At 36.0% G+C, this 20251-nt stretch overlaps 1 protein-coding gene across 3 annotated transcripts in view; it reads left to right on the forward strand.

Moving 5' to 3' along the window:
* Window positions 1-20251, forward strand: part of LOC120635623 (monocarboxylate transporter 13-like) — a 62068-nt gene that overhangs the window by 8080 nt on the left and 33737 nt on the right. For all 3 annotated transcript variants that reach the window (XM_039906651.1, XM_039906652.1, XM_039906650.1), the window contains exon 2: window positions 13807-14103. In XM_039906651.1, the coding sequence (XP_039762585.1) occupies window positions 13965-14103 (139 nt within the window). In that variant the 5' untranslated portion in view covers window positions 13807-13964. The remainder of the gene's footprint in view (window positions 1-13806; window positions 14104-20251) is intronic.

Consider the following 20251-nt stretch of genomic DNA (forward strand, 5'->3'; position numbering starts at 1 on the left):
TACGTCATGTTTTTTCGTGCGTGCAGCCGAAATCCTCCATCGAATTATAAGACGTTGTAACGTCAAAAAAGTACTACTAATAAACAAAAACACCTCTACTACTTTATAATGTTCAAGTAATGAAAATAGTATGGGATGTCATTCTTTAGGTTACACTTGCAAAAATTTTTTTGAAGTAAAACTTGTTTAGGCGCTTCTAGGGAGTAACTCAGATTTTTTTCTGACGGGAGTAACGCTTACGTCAGACGTCTGTGTAGTTTCCACTATTAAAAATAATAATTTGGATTGGTCGTAAGTATATGACATATATTCCACGCATTTTGACTTATACGCCAGCTAGTGGTAAATATCATAATCAATTAGCATTTTGAAAAGCTCTAAATTCCCTTGTTTATTTATTACTTTTGTAATAAATCAATTATGTATTAATAAATTTTCTGACGATTGCGACATTCTATAATATTAAATGACAAGGTTATATTGACTTACCGATGCCGATCTAACCTTCAATTTTCTACTCTAAATAAATGAAAATATTTATAAAATGTGAAAGTGATATTAATGAATTTGAAATAGAATATAAAACGCGAATATTAAATGAAATGGTGGAGTCACAGGAACCTTTTACTCTTTCATTAATAAATAATAATAAAAGTTTTACTTCTATCGCGCTTAAAGGTTACACGCTCAAACTTTTTTTTCTCTAAATCGAGCATTAGTGATACTAATTATGGATGGCTTGTACCCCCTGTGATGCTTTATATGGGTGGCTAGTGCCCCATTCCCAATAAGCCTTGTTTTAAGCGAATAGAACGATGTCAGTTGATGCTAGTAAAATAATCCTTTATCTCCTTCAATACGGCCTTGTTGAGTTATCGGTTGTCACTTATCAGTGAGTACATTGTTAGATACTTCTTAATGGCGGTTATCGCTGCGAGATAGAACTTGATCCATAGTAACATCTAATATTTGAAGAGAATTATGATAATAAAGTAATGTAAACTAAAATCCGACACTACTTAAATATTTTTTTTTATATTAATACTAGCCGTTTCCCGCCCGCTTCGCTGGGCGAATTGAAAAAGGAAATAAATTACATTTTATGTTTCATTTTTATTTTATTTTTTCATATTTTTATTATTCTCCTTTTTTTTATTTTTGTATGAACATAAATAGGCCCCGCGGATAGAACTGTAAGCATCGATATTGTTTAGACTTACTCAAATTCCAAATTCCAAATTCCATCGATTTAGCCTGTATCTTTCATCCAGGTGATTTTTCTCACTAATATTCATTGTAACTTTCAATGTGCAATCATTATAACATTTCCGTGCCTTTCTTCCAAAAATTAATAATAATTGACATGAAGAAAAAAATTTGAAATGAGCATTGAAAGTTTAAGTTAAAGTCATTGCAAGTCTCATATGTGAAGTTGAAATCTGTCTAGGTTCAAGTGCGACGAATTTTCTGTTAACTAAAATTTTCTCCGTGACATCAATTTTTTATAGAAAATTAATTGTGCATGTTTTTTATGAATTCTATTGGAATAAGTAACTAAATTTCTTTTCCACATCTCATGTGCTTGGAAAATGCATTCATTTTAATCTGTTACATTTCCGCGATCCCGCAATAAAAGAATTCGTCGGTTATGTAGTCTGCAAAAGTAAAATGAATGTAAAATTCTTAGTCCGTTGATTGGATAGCTACATGTAAAGTTAAGTTTTTGAAACCTCTCAATGACTTTTTCTCCGCTGCCAAAAAGACGATTGTTGTAAGGAAATACACGAATATCCCTACATACACGAAGATCCCCACCAAATTTGGAGTCTGTATAAGTTACAGGTTAGAAATAAAAATTTTAAATTTTAACACCCACCCCCGCAATTCCTGTCGGAAGTAGACTTTATTGAAATCCATTTTGAGATGTTCTTTATGTGAATAATAAAAGATTCCTACCATATTTAGAATTTTTAGAAGCTATATTTCGAAATTGAAATTTTTTATTGTTAACACCCACCCCCGCGAACCTTATTGGAGGTGATTCATTGTAATATCCGCTCGAAGATAATTTTTATATTACATATAGAACACTCTCACTAAATTTGGAGTCTATAGGAGCTATCGCTTGGAAATTGAAAATTTTCATTGTTAACGCCCCCGCAATCTTCTTTGGGGTGGGATATCGTAAAATTTGTTCATAAATCATTTTTACATCACTTATAGAAAATTCCTACAAAATTTGGAGCTTGTAGGAGCTTTAGCTGGAAAATTAAAAATATTAATTGTTAATACCCACCCCCGCAACCCCCTGTGGGGTGAGCTATCGTAAAATTCGTTCATAGCCTATTTCTACACCTCTTACAGAAGATTCCTACCAAATTTGAAGTCTATAGGAGCTATAGTTTAAAAACGGGAATTGTTCATTGTTAACGCCCCCGCAATCCCCTTTGGGGAATGAATTTCTTAAAATCTATTCATAGCTGACCTCTACATAGCAAAAGTAATATTCCTACCAAGTTTCACGTTTCTAAGTCTTATGGTTCCCGAGATTTCGTGGTGAGTGACTATATAGATGGGAATTCTTCGATTATCATCGAAATTTTTAACTTTTTATCGGGCTTTTTTAAAATTTTCTTACATACAAAACTTTCTCCTGACAATTCTGAAGATAAAAAAAGCCCAATTGGTCCAGCCGTTCTCCACTACCGTGAGTAGATTCTCAGCTGAATGTAAAAAACCATAATCCGTTTAATACACTCTGTTGAAATCCATGAAAACAAAAGAACCAAGAGAAAATGCTTATCTTTTGTTTTTATTAGCGGGATAAATGTTCATAAAAGTAAAACAGCAATAAAAAAATGAAGGAATGTTGGAATTCAAAAAATAGATAGCCATAAACCATCTAGGAAAAATTTCGCATCGAATGGTGGTAGTTTCATGTCGATACGATCAGTGGTTTAGGCGTGATTGAGCCTCAAACGAAGACCATTTTCATTATATATATATAGAAGATCGTATATAATATAATATATAATCGACGGCCGATTGGCGCAGTTTGCAGCGACCCTGTTTTCTGAGCCCAAGGCCGTGGGTTCAATTCCCACTACTGGAAAATGGTTGTGTGATGAGCATGAATGTTTGCCAGTGTCTGGGTGTTTATATGTTTATTCTAATTATTTATGTATATTATTCATAAAAAAATATTCATCAGTCATCTTAGTACCCATAACACAAGCTACGCTTACTTTGGGGCTAGATGGCGGTGTGTGTATTGTCGTAGTATATTTATTTATTTTATTATTTTATTAGTTAGACGGCCGATTGGCGAAGTGGGCAGCGACCCTGCTCTCTAGGTCTAAAGCCGTGGTTTCGATTCCCAGAATTGAAAAATGTTTGTGTGATGTTGTGAACATGAATGTTTTTCAGGGGTGTTTATATCTATATTATGTATAATCTTTGCGTCGCCATCTAGTTTAGTATAGTGGAGACCGCCACCCAACAATACTTGCAAGGCATTCAAGGAAGAAGTCCTTTAAAGCACCGCTCCGTGTCCATAAATCTGTTGCATAGTTGTTAAGACCCACATGTATGTGATTACATCGGCAAATACGCCCTTCAGACCGAAACACAGCAATGCTGATTGTCGGCAGAAACAAACATGGCACTTCCCCGGATGAGCTCTGTCACAAAAAGCTCTTCTACAAAGTCAAAGTCAAATATTTCTTTATTCAAATAGGCACATATATGGCACTAAATATAACATAGAAGTGAGTTGATGGCGAAAACTAAATTCGTCAACTTAATACTAAAGCTACGAGGGTTCCAAACGCGTCCTGGTCTAAGAAGAATCCCACAACAAACTTAGCCGGTTTTTTTTTGTTATCACCATCTCACATTATCACTTAAAAATATTAAAGCAACAACATACAACAAACAACTATATGATGTTCAAGTTATTTAACATATGTGAGGATTGTGTTACAGTGAATTTATAAAGTGGGTAAATAAATAAACTTTTTATAGCTATAAATTCATATTTGCCAGGTATTTCATTAAATTGATTAGAATTTTTACGAATACGCTATGATTATTTAGTTTATAGATAGCTTTCAAGAAACAATTAAAATTATATTTGATTAACAACCAATATTCATGACATTGAGTTGGTGGGTATTTTGATATAAATACCGATGAATTATCGATACACGTCAGTCTTCGAACGATGCAAAGATACCTCCCGGTATCTAAGTCGTTATCAATCGTAATTTTTTTCGGTTCCTAATGCAAGAAAGCTTATTTCTCTAAATCGAGCATTAGTGATATTATTTATGGGTGGCTAGTACCCCGTGAGATACTTTTTATGGGTGGCTAGTACCCCTGTGATAATTTTATGGGTGGCTAGTACCCCATTCCCAATAAGCCTTGCTTTAATAAGCGCATAGAACAGTGTCACTTGACGATAGTAAAATAATCCTTTATCCTTTTCAATACGGCCTTGTTGAGCTATCGGTCATCACTTATCAGTGAGAAAATCGTTAGGTACTTCTTAAGATCGGTTATCGCTGCGAGATAGAACTTGATCCATAGTAATATCTAGGTAATATTTGAAGTGCAATACTGTCGTTAAAATAGCTAGGCTTGTTTATTTTGCGTACTTTCATAATTTCAAATTTAAAATTTTAAAAAATGTTGTATTCATGTATCACCAGGCACTTAGGAAGCGTTCGTATATTTAATAAGGTTGCCTGGAAGAGATCGCTACTAAGCGATAAGGCCGCCCTTTGTATCCTACTTTTAAAGTTTATTTTTGTTGTGTCCATTGTTTTTTTTTTCCGTTTGTGGTGTACAAATAAAGTTTATAAATAAAAAATAAATAAAATAACATGTTACACTTATGTTAGTGTTGGTAATAACTGCATTCGTTAACTTAAAACTAAAGCTAGGCGGGTTCCAAACGTGCCCTGGTCTAAGAAGAGCCCACAACAACTTAGCCAGGTTATGTCCTACGGTATCTTGTAATGGGGCAAAGCTGCTGATATCGAAACTATATTTATATCGCAGAAAATGGCTGTACGATCAATATCCCTACTTACTTAATATTATAAATGTCAATGTAAGTTTGTTTGTTACGCTTTCACGCCAAAACTATTTAACCGATCCTCATGAAACTTTGTACTCATACTCTTGGAAGTGTTAGAAGTAATATAGGATACTTTTTATCCCGAAATTAAGCTCGGTTCCTTTGGGAGAGGGGATGAAAGTGTTTAACGGTTTTACACCATAACTCCGACAAATTTAACCATAACCCATTTAAATAATAATTTTTGTACTATAGAGTTTATTAATATGCGTTTAATTTTGCCCAAACTGTGGTTGGAGATAGAGGACAGAACTCCTCAGCGGACAGCAGCAAACCCCTCATTTAAGGCATGAATACTTTAATTTTTTTTAGATCTACAACTTAATTTAATGCCACATCAAAAAACAAAATCAAACGCAGACGAAGTCGTTGAATCTAACTCCCGGTGTTCTTAGTCGTTAACATAATGCATGTGATATTGAAACGCACATAACTCCGAAAAGTTGGAGGTGCGTGCGGGGATCGAACTAAGTTCTTCCGCAAGGGAAGCCGAAGCCCCACCCACTGAGCTATCACCGCTTCAAAAATATTTATGAATAATACTGTCAATGACCAAGGGTTTTTCCACTGCTCACTTGAAGAAAGTAAAGTAACGTATACGATTGGGATGCGTTAACATCAATTAACTGTTAGTCTAGGAGACCACCGTAGGAATGCAGCTAGAGTTTTCAGACGGCCTCCCTGGCGCAACGGTGAGCGCTGTGATTTAAAGTAGGAAGTCCCGGGACCGATTCCCGGCAGGGCCAATTTGGGAATTTATAATTTCTGAATTTCCTCCGGTCCGGGCTGGTGGGAGGCTTTGGCCGTGGCTAGTTACCATCCTACCCAAAAAGGACGTGCCGCTAAGCGATTTAGTGTTCAGATGCGATGTCGCGTAGAAACCGCTATCAGCCAAGACTACATCATCACTTACCACCAGGTGAGATTGCAGTCAAGGGCTAACTTGTAGTGGAATAACAAAAAAAAATTTCGACCACTTCGGGCGCGGGGTGGTCGATAGCTCTACAAATAATAATAATAATAAATTTATTTATTCATTCATAGTGGTGAAAACATTACAAATACCAATTTAACATAATTTATCTAAGATACAGTTTTCTTTTTCAAATGATGCAAAATATAATAAATTAATTTTAAATGGTTGAACCAAAAACTAAGCTAAAATCTTGCGATTTTGTGGTATAGCTTTTGGATCTCTTTCTGATAGAAGGTATCCGTTATTAATTTATAACTAAGTGTTACAATTTCAAATAATATAATTGATGAAAATTGCAAACTATTATATTTATTGAATCAATTCAATTTTTTTTATTTTTTTTTTATTATTTTATTTGAGTTAAGAGAATTGAGATATAATATATAGATTATTTAATAAGTGTGGCGAATTGGGTGTGTATAGGTGTGAGTGTATGTGTATGGGTGTTTATGAGTGTGTGTGTGTGTCTGTGCATGTGTGTGTTTTGCGTGCGTGTGTAAGGATAGGTTTAAATATTGATACGGTTAAATTTTATCTGGTAATTCTTAATAGCTTTTCCGTTTTATCGTAATCTAGTGTTTGAAGCCAGGCCTTAACCTTTATTTTACAATTATGCTTTGACAAAGAATGAATTTTTATTATCTAGACGGTTATATTAAATAAGACGGTTTTAAGGAAGTTTGATAAATGTTATTCATAAAAATATTTATCAGTCATCTTAGTACCCATAACACAAGCTACGCTTACTTTGGGGCTAGATGGCGATGTATGCATTGTCGTACTATATTCATTTATTTATTTACCATGGATGTTTCATAATGGTCATAAGTGATCAGTAATCAATAAATATATAACGGCAATACACGCATCAATCAATGTACACAATCAATATCTGCCGACAGGCAACATTGCTGTGTTCCGCATGGTGATTACGTATCTCACAACATGTTTGCGACAGGCGTAAATCTCGCGATATTTGCTGTCAGAAGTCAGTTTCGCAAAAGTGACGTTTGATAGCAAAGATTGCAGGATTTACGACTGTCGCAAGCCTGTCGTGAGATACTTTATCACCATGCGGATCTGAAGTGGCGGCGCATTCACAGGCACGTGCGGCTTAGGACCTACAACTCAGATTGATGGACACAGCTCGGCACTTTGTAGGGCCATGGGAAGTGTAGCCCTGTTTACAGGCGTTGGTTTCCCTTCAGGTATGCCTCGAAAGTCGGCAGTTTCCCCCCCGAGATCATCTAGCCCTGGGGCTCTGCCCCCAGTGACGCTGTTCAAATTCAATTCGAAATTTCTTTATTCATGTAGGCCTATCACAGGCACTTATCTGTTTACATAATTGTAAGGGGATGGTGATAACTTCGTTCGCCAACTTAAATCTAAAGCTACGTGGGCTCTAAACTTAGCCCGGTAAATTTTTTTGTTATCACCATCTCACAGTTTATTTATATTCATCATCATTTTATCAACCCGAAGACCCGAGCAGGTAAAACCTCGGGTCTCTTCCCACAATGAGAACGGCCAGTGGACTACGGCCGTAACCCCGGCCGTAACCCCGGCCGTAACGCCGGCCGTAGCCACGTTGGCCCAGTGCAGATTGGTGGACTCCACACACCTTTGAGAACATTATGTAGAACTCTCAGGCATGCAGGTTTCCTCGCGACGTTTTCCTTCACCGTCGAAGCAAGTGATATTTTGAATTACTTAAAACGCTCATAACTTAGAGAAGTTATAGGTGAGTGCTGGGCTTCGAACTCGGCCTCGCGAAAGGGAAGTTCTCTAGTGTGGATTGTGGAGTCACTCTCATGCATGCATGTTTCATCACGATGCTTTCCTTCACCGTTGAAGCATGTGTTAGAGTTAAAAGTTTGACTAGTAAATGTTGTATGTAGCTCTTGGACTATATAGTTCATTGGGAACACTTAGATGACATCATGAGTTTGGCCCATTTTCTGAATTACTGTTTGTATACAGTATCATAGACTATGTTAGTAGTATATATTATGTACTAGCTGTTGGCCGCGACTTTAATTTTTTTTAATTCGTTGCAGTTCTAAAGAAATTTAAAGTATTGAGTATCGGTAAGCCTTAAATGAGGGGTTTGCTGCTGTCCGCTGAGGAGTTCTGTCCTCTATCTCCAACCACATTCATCAGATCTAGACAAAGTTTGGGCAAAATTAAACACATACTTTAGAAGCAATATAGGATACCTTTTATCCCGACATTCGGTTCCTTTGGCAGAGGGGATGAAAGTGTTTGCAGATTTATACCGTAACTCCGACAAATTATAACCGATTTAAATAATTATTTTTGTAATATAGTAGTTATAATATGTATTTAATTTGGTCCAAACTGTGGTTGAAGATAGGGGACAGAACTCCTCAGCGGACAGCAGCAAACCCCATAATTAAGGCTTAGCTATATTGAATACTTTAAATTCTATTAGAACTAAAACTAAATTTAATGCCACATCAAAAAAACAAAATACATATAATAAAAACAGTACATATCTTTAATATGTTATGTTTAGTATAGACTATGTTTTATGTTTTTTTTTTTTTTATTATTTATTTTTTTATGTTAATTTAGTTTTAAGTCCTAATATTTAATTTTGTTTGTTGTACCACCTACTTTTTTCTTATAACATTTTCTTGTATGCCTTTGGTTGCCTGGAAGAGATCGCTATTTAGCGATAAGGCCGCCAAATTGTACGTTCTACCTTATTGTGCTGTTGTATTTGTATCTCTGTAAATTTTCTCTGTGGTGTACAATAAAAGTGTATTCATTCATTCATTCATTCACGGGCTTCATTGGTGAAGTAAAACATCGTGAGGAAACCCGCATGCCTGAGTGTTGTTCACAATGCTTTGCACTTGAGCAGTTTTTGGGTGGAACTTGCGACATCGTTGTCTCTATGTTGTCTATGTCTATGTGTATCGCTGTGGTAGAGTCACTACACACAGACAGACTTGACGTTTCAAAAGTGCTTATATTAGGCCTACTTGAAATAAATGTTTTTTTTTTTTAAACTCTTTCCATGAGTGATATTTACTTCACTTTCGGGAGAACGAGTTCGAATCCTAGCACGCACCTCTAACATTTGGAAGTTATGTGCGTTTTAAGTATTTAAAATATCACTTGCTGCAACGGCGAAGGAAAACATCGTGAGGAAACCAGCACGCCTGAGAATCCTCCATAATGTTCTCAAAGGCGTGTAAAGTCCATCAATGCGCAATGGGCCAGCGTGGTGGACTGCAGCCTGAACCCTTTACACTGTGGGAGGAGACCCGTGCCCTGTAGTGAGCCGGTGATTGGTTGATATTTTTTCACAATTATTCTCTCAATATGGGTATCAAATGAAATTGCTAGACTAGTAGAATAATGAACTTTATTGAAATTCGGGGGTTATAAAATTCTAAATTTATATAAAACTAGATGTGCCCTGCGGCTTCGCCCGCGTAATTTTGGGAGGCAGCGTACTCATATAATATTAGATTTTTAGATTTTTTCACAAACATTTTTTATCTTACGTAATTTTTTTTTAATGAAAAGTATACTATAATACTTGTAATACCTCCAAAAATATGTATAACAAGTTTCATGAAGATCGGTTCAGTAGTTTTCGCGTGAAAGCGTAACAAACAAACTTACATTCACATTTATAATATTAGTAGGGATATTTTAAATTTTAAATTATTTTTTATCTATTAGTCATAGATCGACCTCTGACAACAGAGTTGTACTAACAGACAAGGAGCCCAGGGTCGTCTGGTGTAATATGAAGATTCTATTGACCGTATTATCTAGTGCCCTCTAAAACAGCAACATTGCTAAAGTCTGAAGGCGACCGGCGCAATTAAATCCGATAATTGTCTGATATAATTGCACAGTAAGTACATTATCTATACTTATAATAAAACTGTAACTGGAAGATTTCTGTACGTTTAATATATTTTGAAAATTTGGACCGGGGGATGTTTTATAATCGATACTGAGTCCAAAACAGATTTTCATTTCATTTTTGTCTGTCTGTCTGTCGGTCTGAAAAACTACCGAACGGATTTTCGTACGGTTTTAGTGTATTTTATTATGGTTTTCTGTAATTAGCTGAAATATAACGATGTTTGTTAATGATGTCACACCGACCTGGAGCTTTACTGGCGTACGCCGCGAAAATGATTGATAAGATATGTACAAGATGTTTAAAGTAATCATTATTACCTACAAATATGTCCGGCTGTTTGTCTAACTGTTATGTCCTAATAACCGCTTTTTGTTATAATTTGTCAATCAAAACATGAGTACAATCTAAAGATGGTGACATTCCTATCATGATATTGAACCTTATCCAAATAATTAGTAACCGATTTGATGCAGACGAAGTTGCGCGAGTCAGCCAGTTGTAATTATAAACGGTAAAGGTTTTCGCACACCATATCGCCTTGACGCTTGGTCGACACCGCGATTCATCATTATTTTTTCGGGAGGATCTTAGCTGTTACCTTAAGAGTTGTAATAGCGTATTGAAAGTTTGCCATGAGTATATCTATATCCCCCGATTATATCATCTAACTTCTTCTTTAGGTGCCTCTCCAACTAGCGAAGGTTGGCCGTCGGTTTTTGATAATTTTCCTTTTCTCTCGCGAGGCTAAACAACTGGGCGGCACTCGCCTCCACCTCTAACAAGGGATTTATTTATTATTATCTTATTTATTTGTAATGGACTACCACCAGTAGATACATTCAAACTTGCTCTTTTTTTTGGAATGAGACACATAGTAAATGTTCAACTATTTAGGTAAAGGTTATCACAGCATGCATTAAAATGTAAAAAGTCATCCTCATAAATTATTTACAATTAATTATTAGTCTGTTAATATAAACCTTTAAAAGTAAATATTTAAAGCTAAGTTACAATGAAAAATTTAACTTAATCTATTATTAGGAAACAAAACAAAACAAAAAGAGATATAATTAACGTGTCCGCCTGCTAAAGCACTGGAACATGGAATAGGAGAAGTTTACCCTCGTTTATTAATACACATATATTATTTGGATATTATTTCCACTTGTGCACCAATGCTCTGAGAGTTGATAAAGCTGTGGGAGAAGACATATTTTTATCATTTCCCCGGGTATATAATTGTCTCCTGCCCATGCTAGCTTTGCTGACAAGGGATAAAATAAAAGTGTCCAACTGCAACATAGGATAAGTTTACCCCCGTTTATTTATCATACGCAGAATATTTAATAAGTGGGAGAAGATAAACATTTTGCCCTGTCCCCGGGAAAAAAGTCTCCTGCCCGTGCTACCCCGTGAAGGGCTCGACGACGTCGGGGGGAAGGAGGGACGTCGACCTAAGGGTGCCTCGTGCAGAGGCTCGGATAACGGCTTAGGTCGATGTTTCGGACTGAGAGGGCCTTTGGACTAGGTTTCAATGCCGACCGCTCCCGTGACCGTGGAAAGAACCCACGTCCGGATAGAGTCTTCGTCGGCGAAGACGTTGAACCGTCACGCGTCGTCGATACGGTGTCGAGTCGACTGTTGAGTCGACAAATGAGCAAATATCTTTATGTAATCGGTTTATAATGCTAATAGGTACAATTAACTTATCGTAATACACTTCAAATGAGTGCATGTTGCAAATTGAACGACTCTAATAGCTCGTGAATAAAAAACTCTTTCTAAATTATTTAATATTATATATTATAGGCTTCATAAAAAGGCTCCGAGTCACTCAGCGGGCGATGGAGAGAGCTATGCTCGGAGTATCTCTACGTGATCAAATCGGAAATGTGGAGATCCATATGTCCATATATCCATATATCCAATAACCAGCTCGCCAGCTTCATTGGGAGGCGGCGGGTAGCTATTGGGTTAGCTACCCGTCACTACACGAGCCTCTCTACAGTCGGGGGGGGGGGGGGGGGGGGGGGGATTTCAAGCCGTCCTGATCCGAGGGGGGGGGGTTTCCCACCACACCCCAACAATCCGTAGACATCCGGGTGGTATACAACGGGTTCCCCGGGCGTCTAACAAAGCCAACAAGAGATGGACATGGAGACATGGAGATTCATAGAATAACCTGAGTTACCGACATAGCTCTAACGATTCGCAAAAGCTGAAGTGCCAATGGCAAATAGTTCGGAAATAAGGATGGAAGTTGGGGTCCCAAGGTGCTGGAATGGCGACCCCGCACCGGTAAACGCAGCGTAGGTCGGCCCCCAACGAGGTGGACAGATGACGTCAGGCTAGTCGCTGGGAGCCGCTGGAGGCAAGCGGCACAGAACCGTGGAATTCGGAACTCCCCACAAAAGACCTATGTCCAGCAGTGGAAGTCAATTGGTTGAAATGATTATAAATAAATAATAATAAAATAAATATATCAACTGGTAGTTTATTGTAAAATTGTATTCAATTTCCTTTCAATTAATTACTTATTTTATGTAGTACCCAGCCCGCTTCGCCGTGCTAGATTTTGCTTTATTTTATTTAAACAATAAACTTACATCATTAATTCATTCTCTTCTATTCTCTTCTCAAAAGGGTGAACACCCATGTACACCCAACAATAGAATATCATCATAGTAAATAAAAGCTGTATTTGACAGTTTGACAGTTCAAAAATAGGAATGCTCCGATTGAGATTCCCTGAAAGTTTCATTGAAATCGGTCCAGCCGTTTCAAAGCCTATAGGGAACATATCCACACACTTCCTCTTTTATATATATATATAAAGATATATTCCCACCGGAGGGGGGGGTTCAAGCTGATCCCCTCGTTAGCGCGTCTAACAAAGCCAACAAGAGGGACATGGCGGGGGAAATAAGAGGGGGGAGTCCCAAATAACCTCCGTCCTGCCCAAGGGTCGGAGGTAGCAATAAAGCTTTTCCACCACGACGAAAAAAATAAAAAGGGTGGTAAGTAGCCACGGCCAGAGAGAATTCAATTCCCAAGTTGCGCCTGACGGGAATCAAACCCGGGACCTCCTACTTAAATTCACAGCGCTTACCGTTGCGCTAGGGAAGTCGTCAGAAGGCTAACTAACGTTTAAATTCTAACGTTCAAATTATTGCAGATGTGACTGCAATAATTTGAACGTTAGAAGCAAAAATAAACTTGCAGTGCAGTACACTAGACTACACAAAATAAGCAATTCATTTAAAGGAAATTGTATACAATTTCACAATAAATTACCGGTTGATATCTTGGGGATGTCACTAAAGAAGTTCAAAGTTTGTATTAAGCGAAAGCTTATAGAAAAGTCCTATTATAGTATAAAGGATTACGTAAACGATAAAAAAGCTTGGGTGTAAACAATTGCTCTAACCAGGTTGCTTCTTAAATTTTTTCTAATGACAATGTGAGATGGTGATAACAAAAAGAACACCCGGCTAAGTTTGTTGTGGGCTTCTTCTTAGACCAGGGCGCGATTGGAACCCTCGTAGCTTTAGTTTTAAGTTTACGATTCTAGTTATCGCCATCACTACTCACTGCTATGTACACATTTTGTATACAATAACGCACCAAAAGTGCCATCTGTGTGCCTATTTGAATAAAGAAATATTTGACTTGACTTGACTTGACTTGCTACTTAGTCCGCTACCAATCTGGATTGCAGTCAGGAGCTTACTTATATTTGAAAATGATTGAGTATTTGTTTAAATCCCGTTCTCTTTGCAGATTAAGCAAACGCCAGCCAAAAATAAGAAGACTGAGAAAAAAAAACCCGCCAATAACATGTCCACATAGCACAGCACATTCCAGAAGATGCAAGAACATTAGGGCAACCGGAAACACGTGATGCGCCATTTTGTAAGACTCCATTCGTGATAAACAACATGGCGGCTCTTCCGGCGGTCAGGTCCGAGAAGGACTTCATGGATGAAGCGGCAGAGAAGCTTCTAGAACGGAATGAAGTTATAATAGTGCCCGCGCAGAACGAGGACGGTCTGGTTTCTGCGAAATCGTCCAAAAAAGGTAGGTTATATCTATACTTCTTTTATGTCCATTCGTTTAGATACGGTCATCTTGGTCCCGTGCCGTCTTGGCCTGTGCTGCAATTTGTCAAAGGTACATCCGTAGGAGAATTTGGATTTTTATATTGAAGTATTTTCGTACTTCATGTAATACCTACGTCGAACAGATGTTATGCTACGTATTGATATTTTAATATGGATTCAAAACGTAATGTCGTTGGATCCTTTAATATATAAAGGTTCCTTTTCCGCCATTGGTTGCCTGGAAGAAATGGCTATGTATGTGTATGTGCGATAAGGCCACCAAATTGTACTCTCTTGCTATGTATTTATATCGCTGTAACTACTATTTTCCTTAGTGTATTCATTCATTCATTCATTCAAAGGTACGGGACAGAATGAAGCCACTTCGCGTGATGTAAAATAGTGTCTATTTAACTTTCGCTTATCTACTCTTATTTTTCATTTTAATTTTTATTTCTTTAACTTGTCTTTATTATTAATATTCGTATTTATAATATTACCATAAAAACATAAAATAGAATAACAATTTGTTCAATATACAATTTACTCACATGAAAAGTAAAATTTACAAATAAAATATAAACATAAATGTAAAATGCCAAATTCTCCTGCCGGTGTACACTATGAAACTGAACAGACTTGTTCATAATACAAAATAAAGTCACTCCCGCTGTTTGTACGCTTACATCTTAACTACGTAACGGATTTGAATGCAGTTGCCAGTACCTACCAGACACGGTGATTCAAGAGGACGGTTAATATGTATTAAATCGGAATATTATAGTAGAAAAAGCAAAGATACAAAGATCTTTTTGTACGCTGACTAATCCTTTTGAGATAGTATGAGTTAACCACCCCATATTAGTTGCCTGGAAGAGATCGCTATGTAGCGATAAGGACGCCAAATTGTATACTTTTTATTAAATTTTTATTTATAATTTTACTATATGTTTATGTGGTGTACAATAAAAGTGCATTCATTCATTCATATTAGTATCATCAGTATCCGCACGAAGTCTGGGCGGGTTGCTAGTAATATTATAAAACTGAACTACATTAGAAGTAAGAATAAACTTACAGTGCAATATACTAGGTTACATAAAATTCATAATTCGTTTAAAGGAAATTGCATACAATTCTACAATAAACTACCAATTGTCATCTTGGAGATGTCTCTTAAAAAGTTCAAACTTTGTATTAAACGTAAGCTTATAGAAAAGTCCTATTATAGTATAAAGGACTACGTAAACGATAAAAAAGCTTGGGTGTAAATTATTGCTCTAACCAGGTTGCTCTTCTAATAATTTAAAATGACATTGTGAGATGGTGATAACAAAAAAAAAAAAAACACCCGGCTAAGTTTGTTGTGGGCTTCTTCTTAGACCAGGACGCGTTTGGAACCCTCGTAGCTTTAGTTTTAAGTTTACGAATGTGGTTATCGCCATCATCTCACTACCGTGTGGTTCTTATGTACGCATCAAAAGTGCCACCTGTGGGCCTACTTGAATAAAGATATTTTTGACTTTGACTTTGACTTTGAAGAGTTTGTTTGTTTGCGCTAATCTCAGGAACTTTTGGTTCGAATTGGAATAATCTTTTTGTGTTTGATAGTCCATTTATCGAGGTAGGCTATAGGCTATACAATGTGTAACATAATTACGAAATAATATTCAAGGATGCATAAGTATATTCCATAAGTAATCACCCTGTCAAAATATTAAAACAAAAGAAACATATTTATCTCCTCGAATTAAAAACATTATAGGGTTGTCATAAGTGAACACACTCACGAGTGTTTACTTATGACAACCCTATTGAAGATGAATGACCGACACGCGCATAGTACCTACGCTACGCGACGCGCACCTAATAAACTGACGGGCGTCACATGATTTTAATGTTGCTTACTGAAACGTCACGTACTAAAATCGACTCCGGCCATTTCGTAATATAGCATAACATGCGCGTAGTGTTTAATCTGGAGGGAAAGTTATAGTGCGCTTACTTGTGATAATAGTCTGGCGGCATATTGATGCAATGATGTCATGGAGCACCTGGTTTTGTACCCTTGTGCACCCTTCAACGTCCAAGTTACTCAACATTTACTATAGTTATAAATAAATCACAGTAAGGAACCTTAGCCTTGGCGCGACTTTGTCTAGAGTTCATAACTCTTTAGTAATAAACAAGCAGCTCCATCGAGACTTGGCTAGTTTTTTGCATAATGTTTTTGGTGGCATTATTTATTACTAACTAGCTGTTGCCCGCGACTTCGTCTGCGTTTGATTTTGTTTTTTGATGTGGCATTCAATTTAGTTGTAGTTCTAAAAAAAAGTACAGTATTCAGTATTGCTAAGCCTTAAATGAGGGGTTTGCTGCAGTCCACTGAGGAGTTCTGTGCTCTATCTCAACCGCATTCATCAGATCTACACAAAGTTTGGGCAAAATTAAATACATATACCCTCTATAGTACAAAAATAATTATTTAAATCGGTTATAATTTGTCGGAGTTATGGTGTAAAATCGTCAAACACTTTGATCCCCTTTCCCAAAGGAACCGAGCTTAATGTCGGGATAAAAAGTATCCTATATTACTTCTAACACTTCCAAGAATATGTGTACAAAGTTTCATGGTGATCGGTTAAGCAGTTTTTGCGTGAAAGCGTAACAAACAAACTTACAATGACATTTATAATATTAGAATTTGGATATCAGATCTCTCATTTCTCTAAAAAAAACATTCATCTTGTAAAAACATTGGTCAAGTGGGCTAAAATAAAATAATATATTGGACAAGTTATAGAGAATGGACTATGATTGAATTCGATTCTTTTTTATTTGCTTTTATCTGTGCCAACTGGGCACAAGGTACTTACTCGTACGTACTCTAATAATGGTGTTACTGAATTGGAACCATAGACCAAACTATCACTTCGAATGACTTCTTATATTTGAGGGTAGTCTAAATAAAAAAAAGACGTTTATCAGTTGAATGTGTCTAAACATTAACCTCTAATATTACCTTCTAATTTAACTTATTAATTTTAAAACTGTACACGGTGTATCTTAAAGTAATTTCGCATATTTACATTAAGTGAAATAATTAAAAAAATCTAATAACTGTGTTGGTTAGAAATAAACAGGACGGAAAGTCGGAACTGTGTTTTTCGATTAGCTGGTGATGTTGAAAAATATACATTCTTTATTCAAATGGAAGCGGTGATAGCGCATTGGGTAGAAGCTCTACTTCAATTTCAGTGGGCCGAGTTCGAATCCCACCACGCATCTCCAGCTTTTCTAAGGTATGTGCGTTTTATGTAATAAAGATATCACTTGCTTCAACGGTGAAGGAAAACGTCGTGAGGAAACCTGCATGACTGAGAGTTCTACATTATGTTCTCAAAGGTATGTGGAGTCCACCAATCCGCACTGGGCCAGCGTGGTGGACTGCGGATTGAACCATTTTCTTTGAGGGAGGAGACCCGTGCCTTGTAGTGGGCCGTTAAAGCAAGTGACATACTAATTACTTAAAACGCACATAACTTAGAAAATCGAGAGGTGCGTGCTGAGATTCTAACCAATATATACAATGGTGTATAGTTAATGTCAATCGGTGTTTTCTTAGAGACCAATGCAAAAAAACATTACCTACAGTGTTCTAAAATAAAATTATTAATTATTTAATAGTGAAGTGTGAAAATGGCTCGCGGAAAATACAAAAGGATCACGTGTAAGTTTTAACTGAAAATTGTAATTAATTAATTAACCAAGATAACTCTGAATTATTTTAATCGTTTGATATACCCATCTAAATGAAACTGTGTTCTCGGGTCTAAGGCATAACGTCCTTTTTCGTATAACATATCTATACATCTATATGTATACATACAATTCAATTTTTTTTCTTTTTTTATACTACGACAATACACACATTGCCATCTAGCCCCAATGTAAGCTTGTGTTATGGGTACTAAGACAGCTGATGAATATTATCTTGATGAATAAAATACACATAAATACTTATAATATACAGATAAACACCCAGGCACTGAAAAACATTAATGTTCATCACACAAACATTTTTGCAGTTGTGGGAATCGAACCCACGGCCTTAGGTGCAGAAAGTAGGGTGGCTGTCTTCTTGTCTGGCGCCACATTGTCTATAAGGCTAAAGAAACAGCCGTATAGCACTTGGATGATTATTTTCATGACAAAAAAAACACATATAAAAAAATAAAAGAAAAAAACCTTAAAATGTCTGTTTGTTGGCAAGTCTTTGGAACGGTTTAAAAGATTTTGACGTGAATTTCTTAAAAAAAAATTTGATTTCCCAATTCGAAATTCGATACGAAATTCCCCGTCCTTTGTGGATAAAGGACGGGGAATTTCGTATCGAATTTCGAATTGGGAAATCAAATTCACTCTCAAATTCCTTTGTTTTGGTGAGTTAGAAACATTACAATATAGAAGGCATCGGATCAGTAAAAGCACTGCCTACCCTAATTAAAAAAAAAATATATATATATATATATATATATATATATTAAATAGTAGTTAATTACAGTAACATGTGGATTAGTACGTTTATCGGCTTATTGCTGAAAGGTTTTATGTATATTTATAATTAGAAAAGTAGGTATATACATTGCCTGATTCAGCAAGCGCGGGGCCCGAAGCAAATTCCTCAAAAGGGCCCTTGATCTGCTATGGGTTCTTAAGTTTAAATTGGTAAAAGTACAATTCAATACTCAATGCGGATCTTAAATGCAATACGTGTTTGCCATCTATAGGTTACAAATTTGTGGTTAATTAATCTATATATATATAAAAGAAAGTTGTGTTAGTTACACCATTTATAACTCAAGAACGGCAAATAATTTATTATTAATTAATTCATTAATTAAATTTATTATTTTTATTATTCTTATTTTATTTCCTATTTTATTCTATCTGCCTGCTTTATGTCTACCTTGATCATAAACTTTATGCACGCCACCTCAAGGCGGTGAAATGGGGTTGAGATTTTTTTTTATTACAGCGAGGTTATTATACAATTGATGAATTTCTTAATGACAAGGTTGCTTGGAAGCATCCGGCTCCGCTTTCATCTCTCACAAGATAGAAAAATGAATTTTAAAATGTAAAATGTAAATTGTTGATATTGGAAAAGAGCAACTGCTGAGTTTCTTGCCGGCTTCTTCTCGGTAGAATCTGCCTTCCGAACCGGTGGTAGAGTCACTACAAACAGACTGACTTGACGTTTGAAATGTGCTTATATTAGGCCTACTCGAAATAAATGAATTTTGAATTTTTTTTGAAAATCCTTTTTGAATTTGGATGATTTTTTTGTGGGAACATTGTTTTTATCAGAAATTGTACGCAGACGTAGTCGCGGGCAACCACTTGTATGTTATAATATTTTTTTTCAAACTTATTGGTATGCAAAAATAATTACAGTTAAATACATATGATATCACGCGATCTCAGTTTTTAACCTTTGTTTAGCAGTGCACCGTTGTTTTTAGTAATGCACGTTCGTTTTTTGTATTTAAAATAAATGATTGGCATTTATTTGCTCGGTCTGAAGTGATATAAATCATCATAAAGAAATCAGTTCATTCAAGGAAATAAATCATCTATTTTTGTGTGAAACTTTAAAGTAAAATTAAAATAACAAAATGGTTCTTACGAATTACTTAAGCTACCCTCAAAAAAAAAAGAAGTTTTTAAAAGTGAAAAAGTTAAATAATAATACCTTTGCAAAAAATAATTTTGTAAATATAGTGACATACATGTACTTTAATTATTAATAGTAATCAGATCAACTCTTCAATATTTCAGTTGTTTTTTATAATAATGTTTGAACGAAAATTCATTACCCTCATGAAACGAAACAAAGATAAATGATTTGGTTTGATTGTTTCTTTAAAATTTATTATACTATCTAGCCCCAAAGTAAGCGAAGATTGTGTTATGGGTACTAAGATGACTGATGAATATTTTTATGAATAATATACATAAATACTTATAATATACAAATAAACACCCCCACATGAAAAACATTCATGTTCATCACACAAACATGTTCCAGTTGTGGGAATCGAACCCACGGCCCATGGACTCAG

The sequence above is a fragment of the Pararge aegeria genome, chromosome 27 (genome assembly GCF_905163445.1).
Source record: "Pararge aegeria chromosome 27, ilParAegt1.1, whole genome shotgun sequence".
In the NCBI taxonomy this organism is placed as follows: Eukaryota; Metazoa; Arthropoda; class Insecta; order Lepidoptera; family Nymphalidae; genus Pararge; species Pararge aegeria.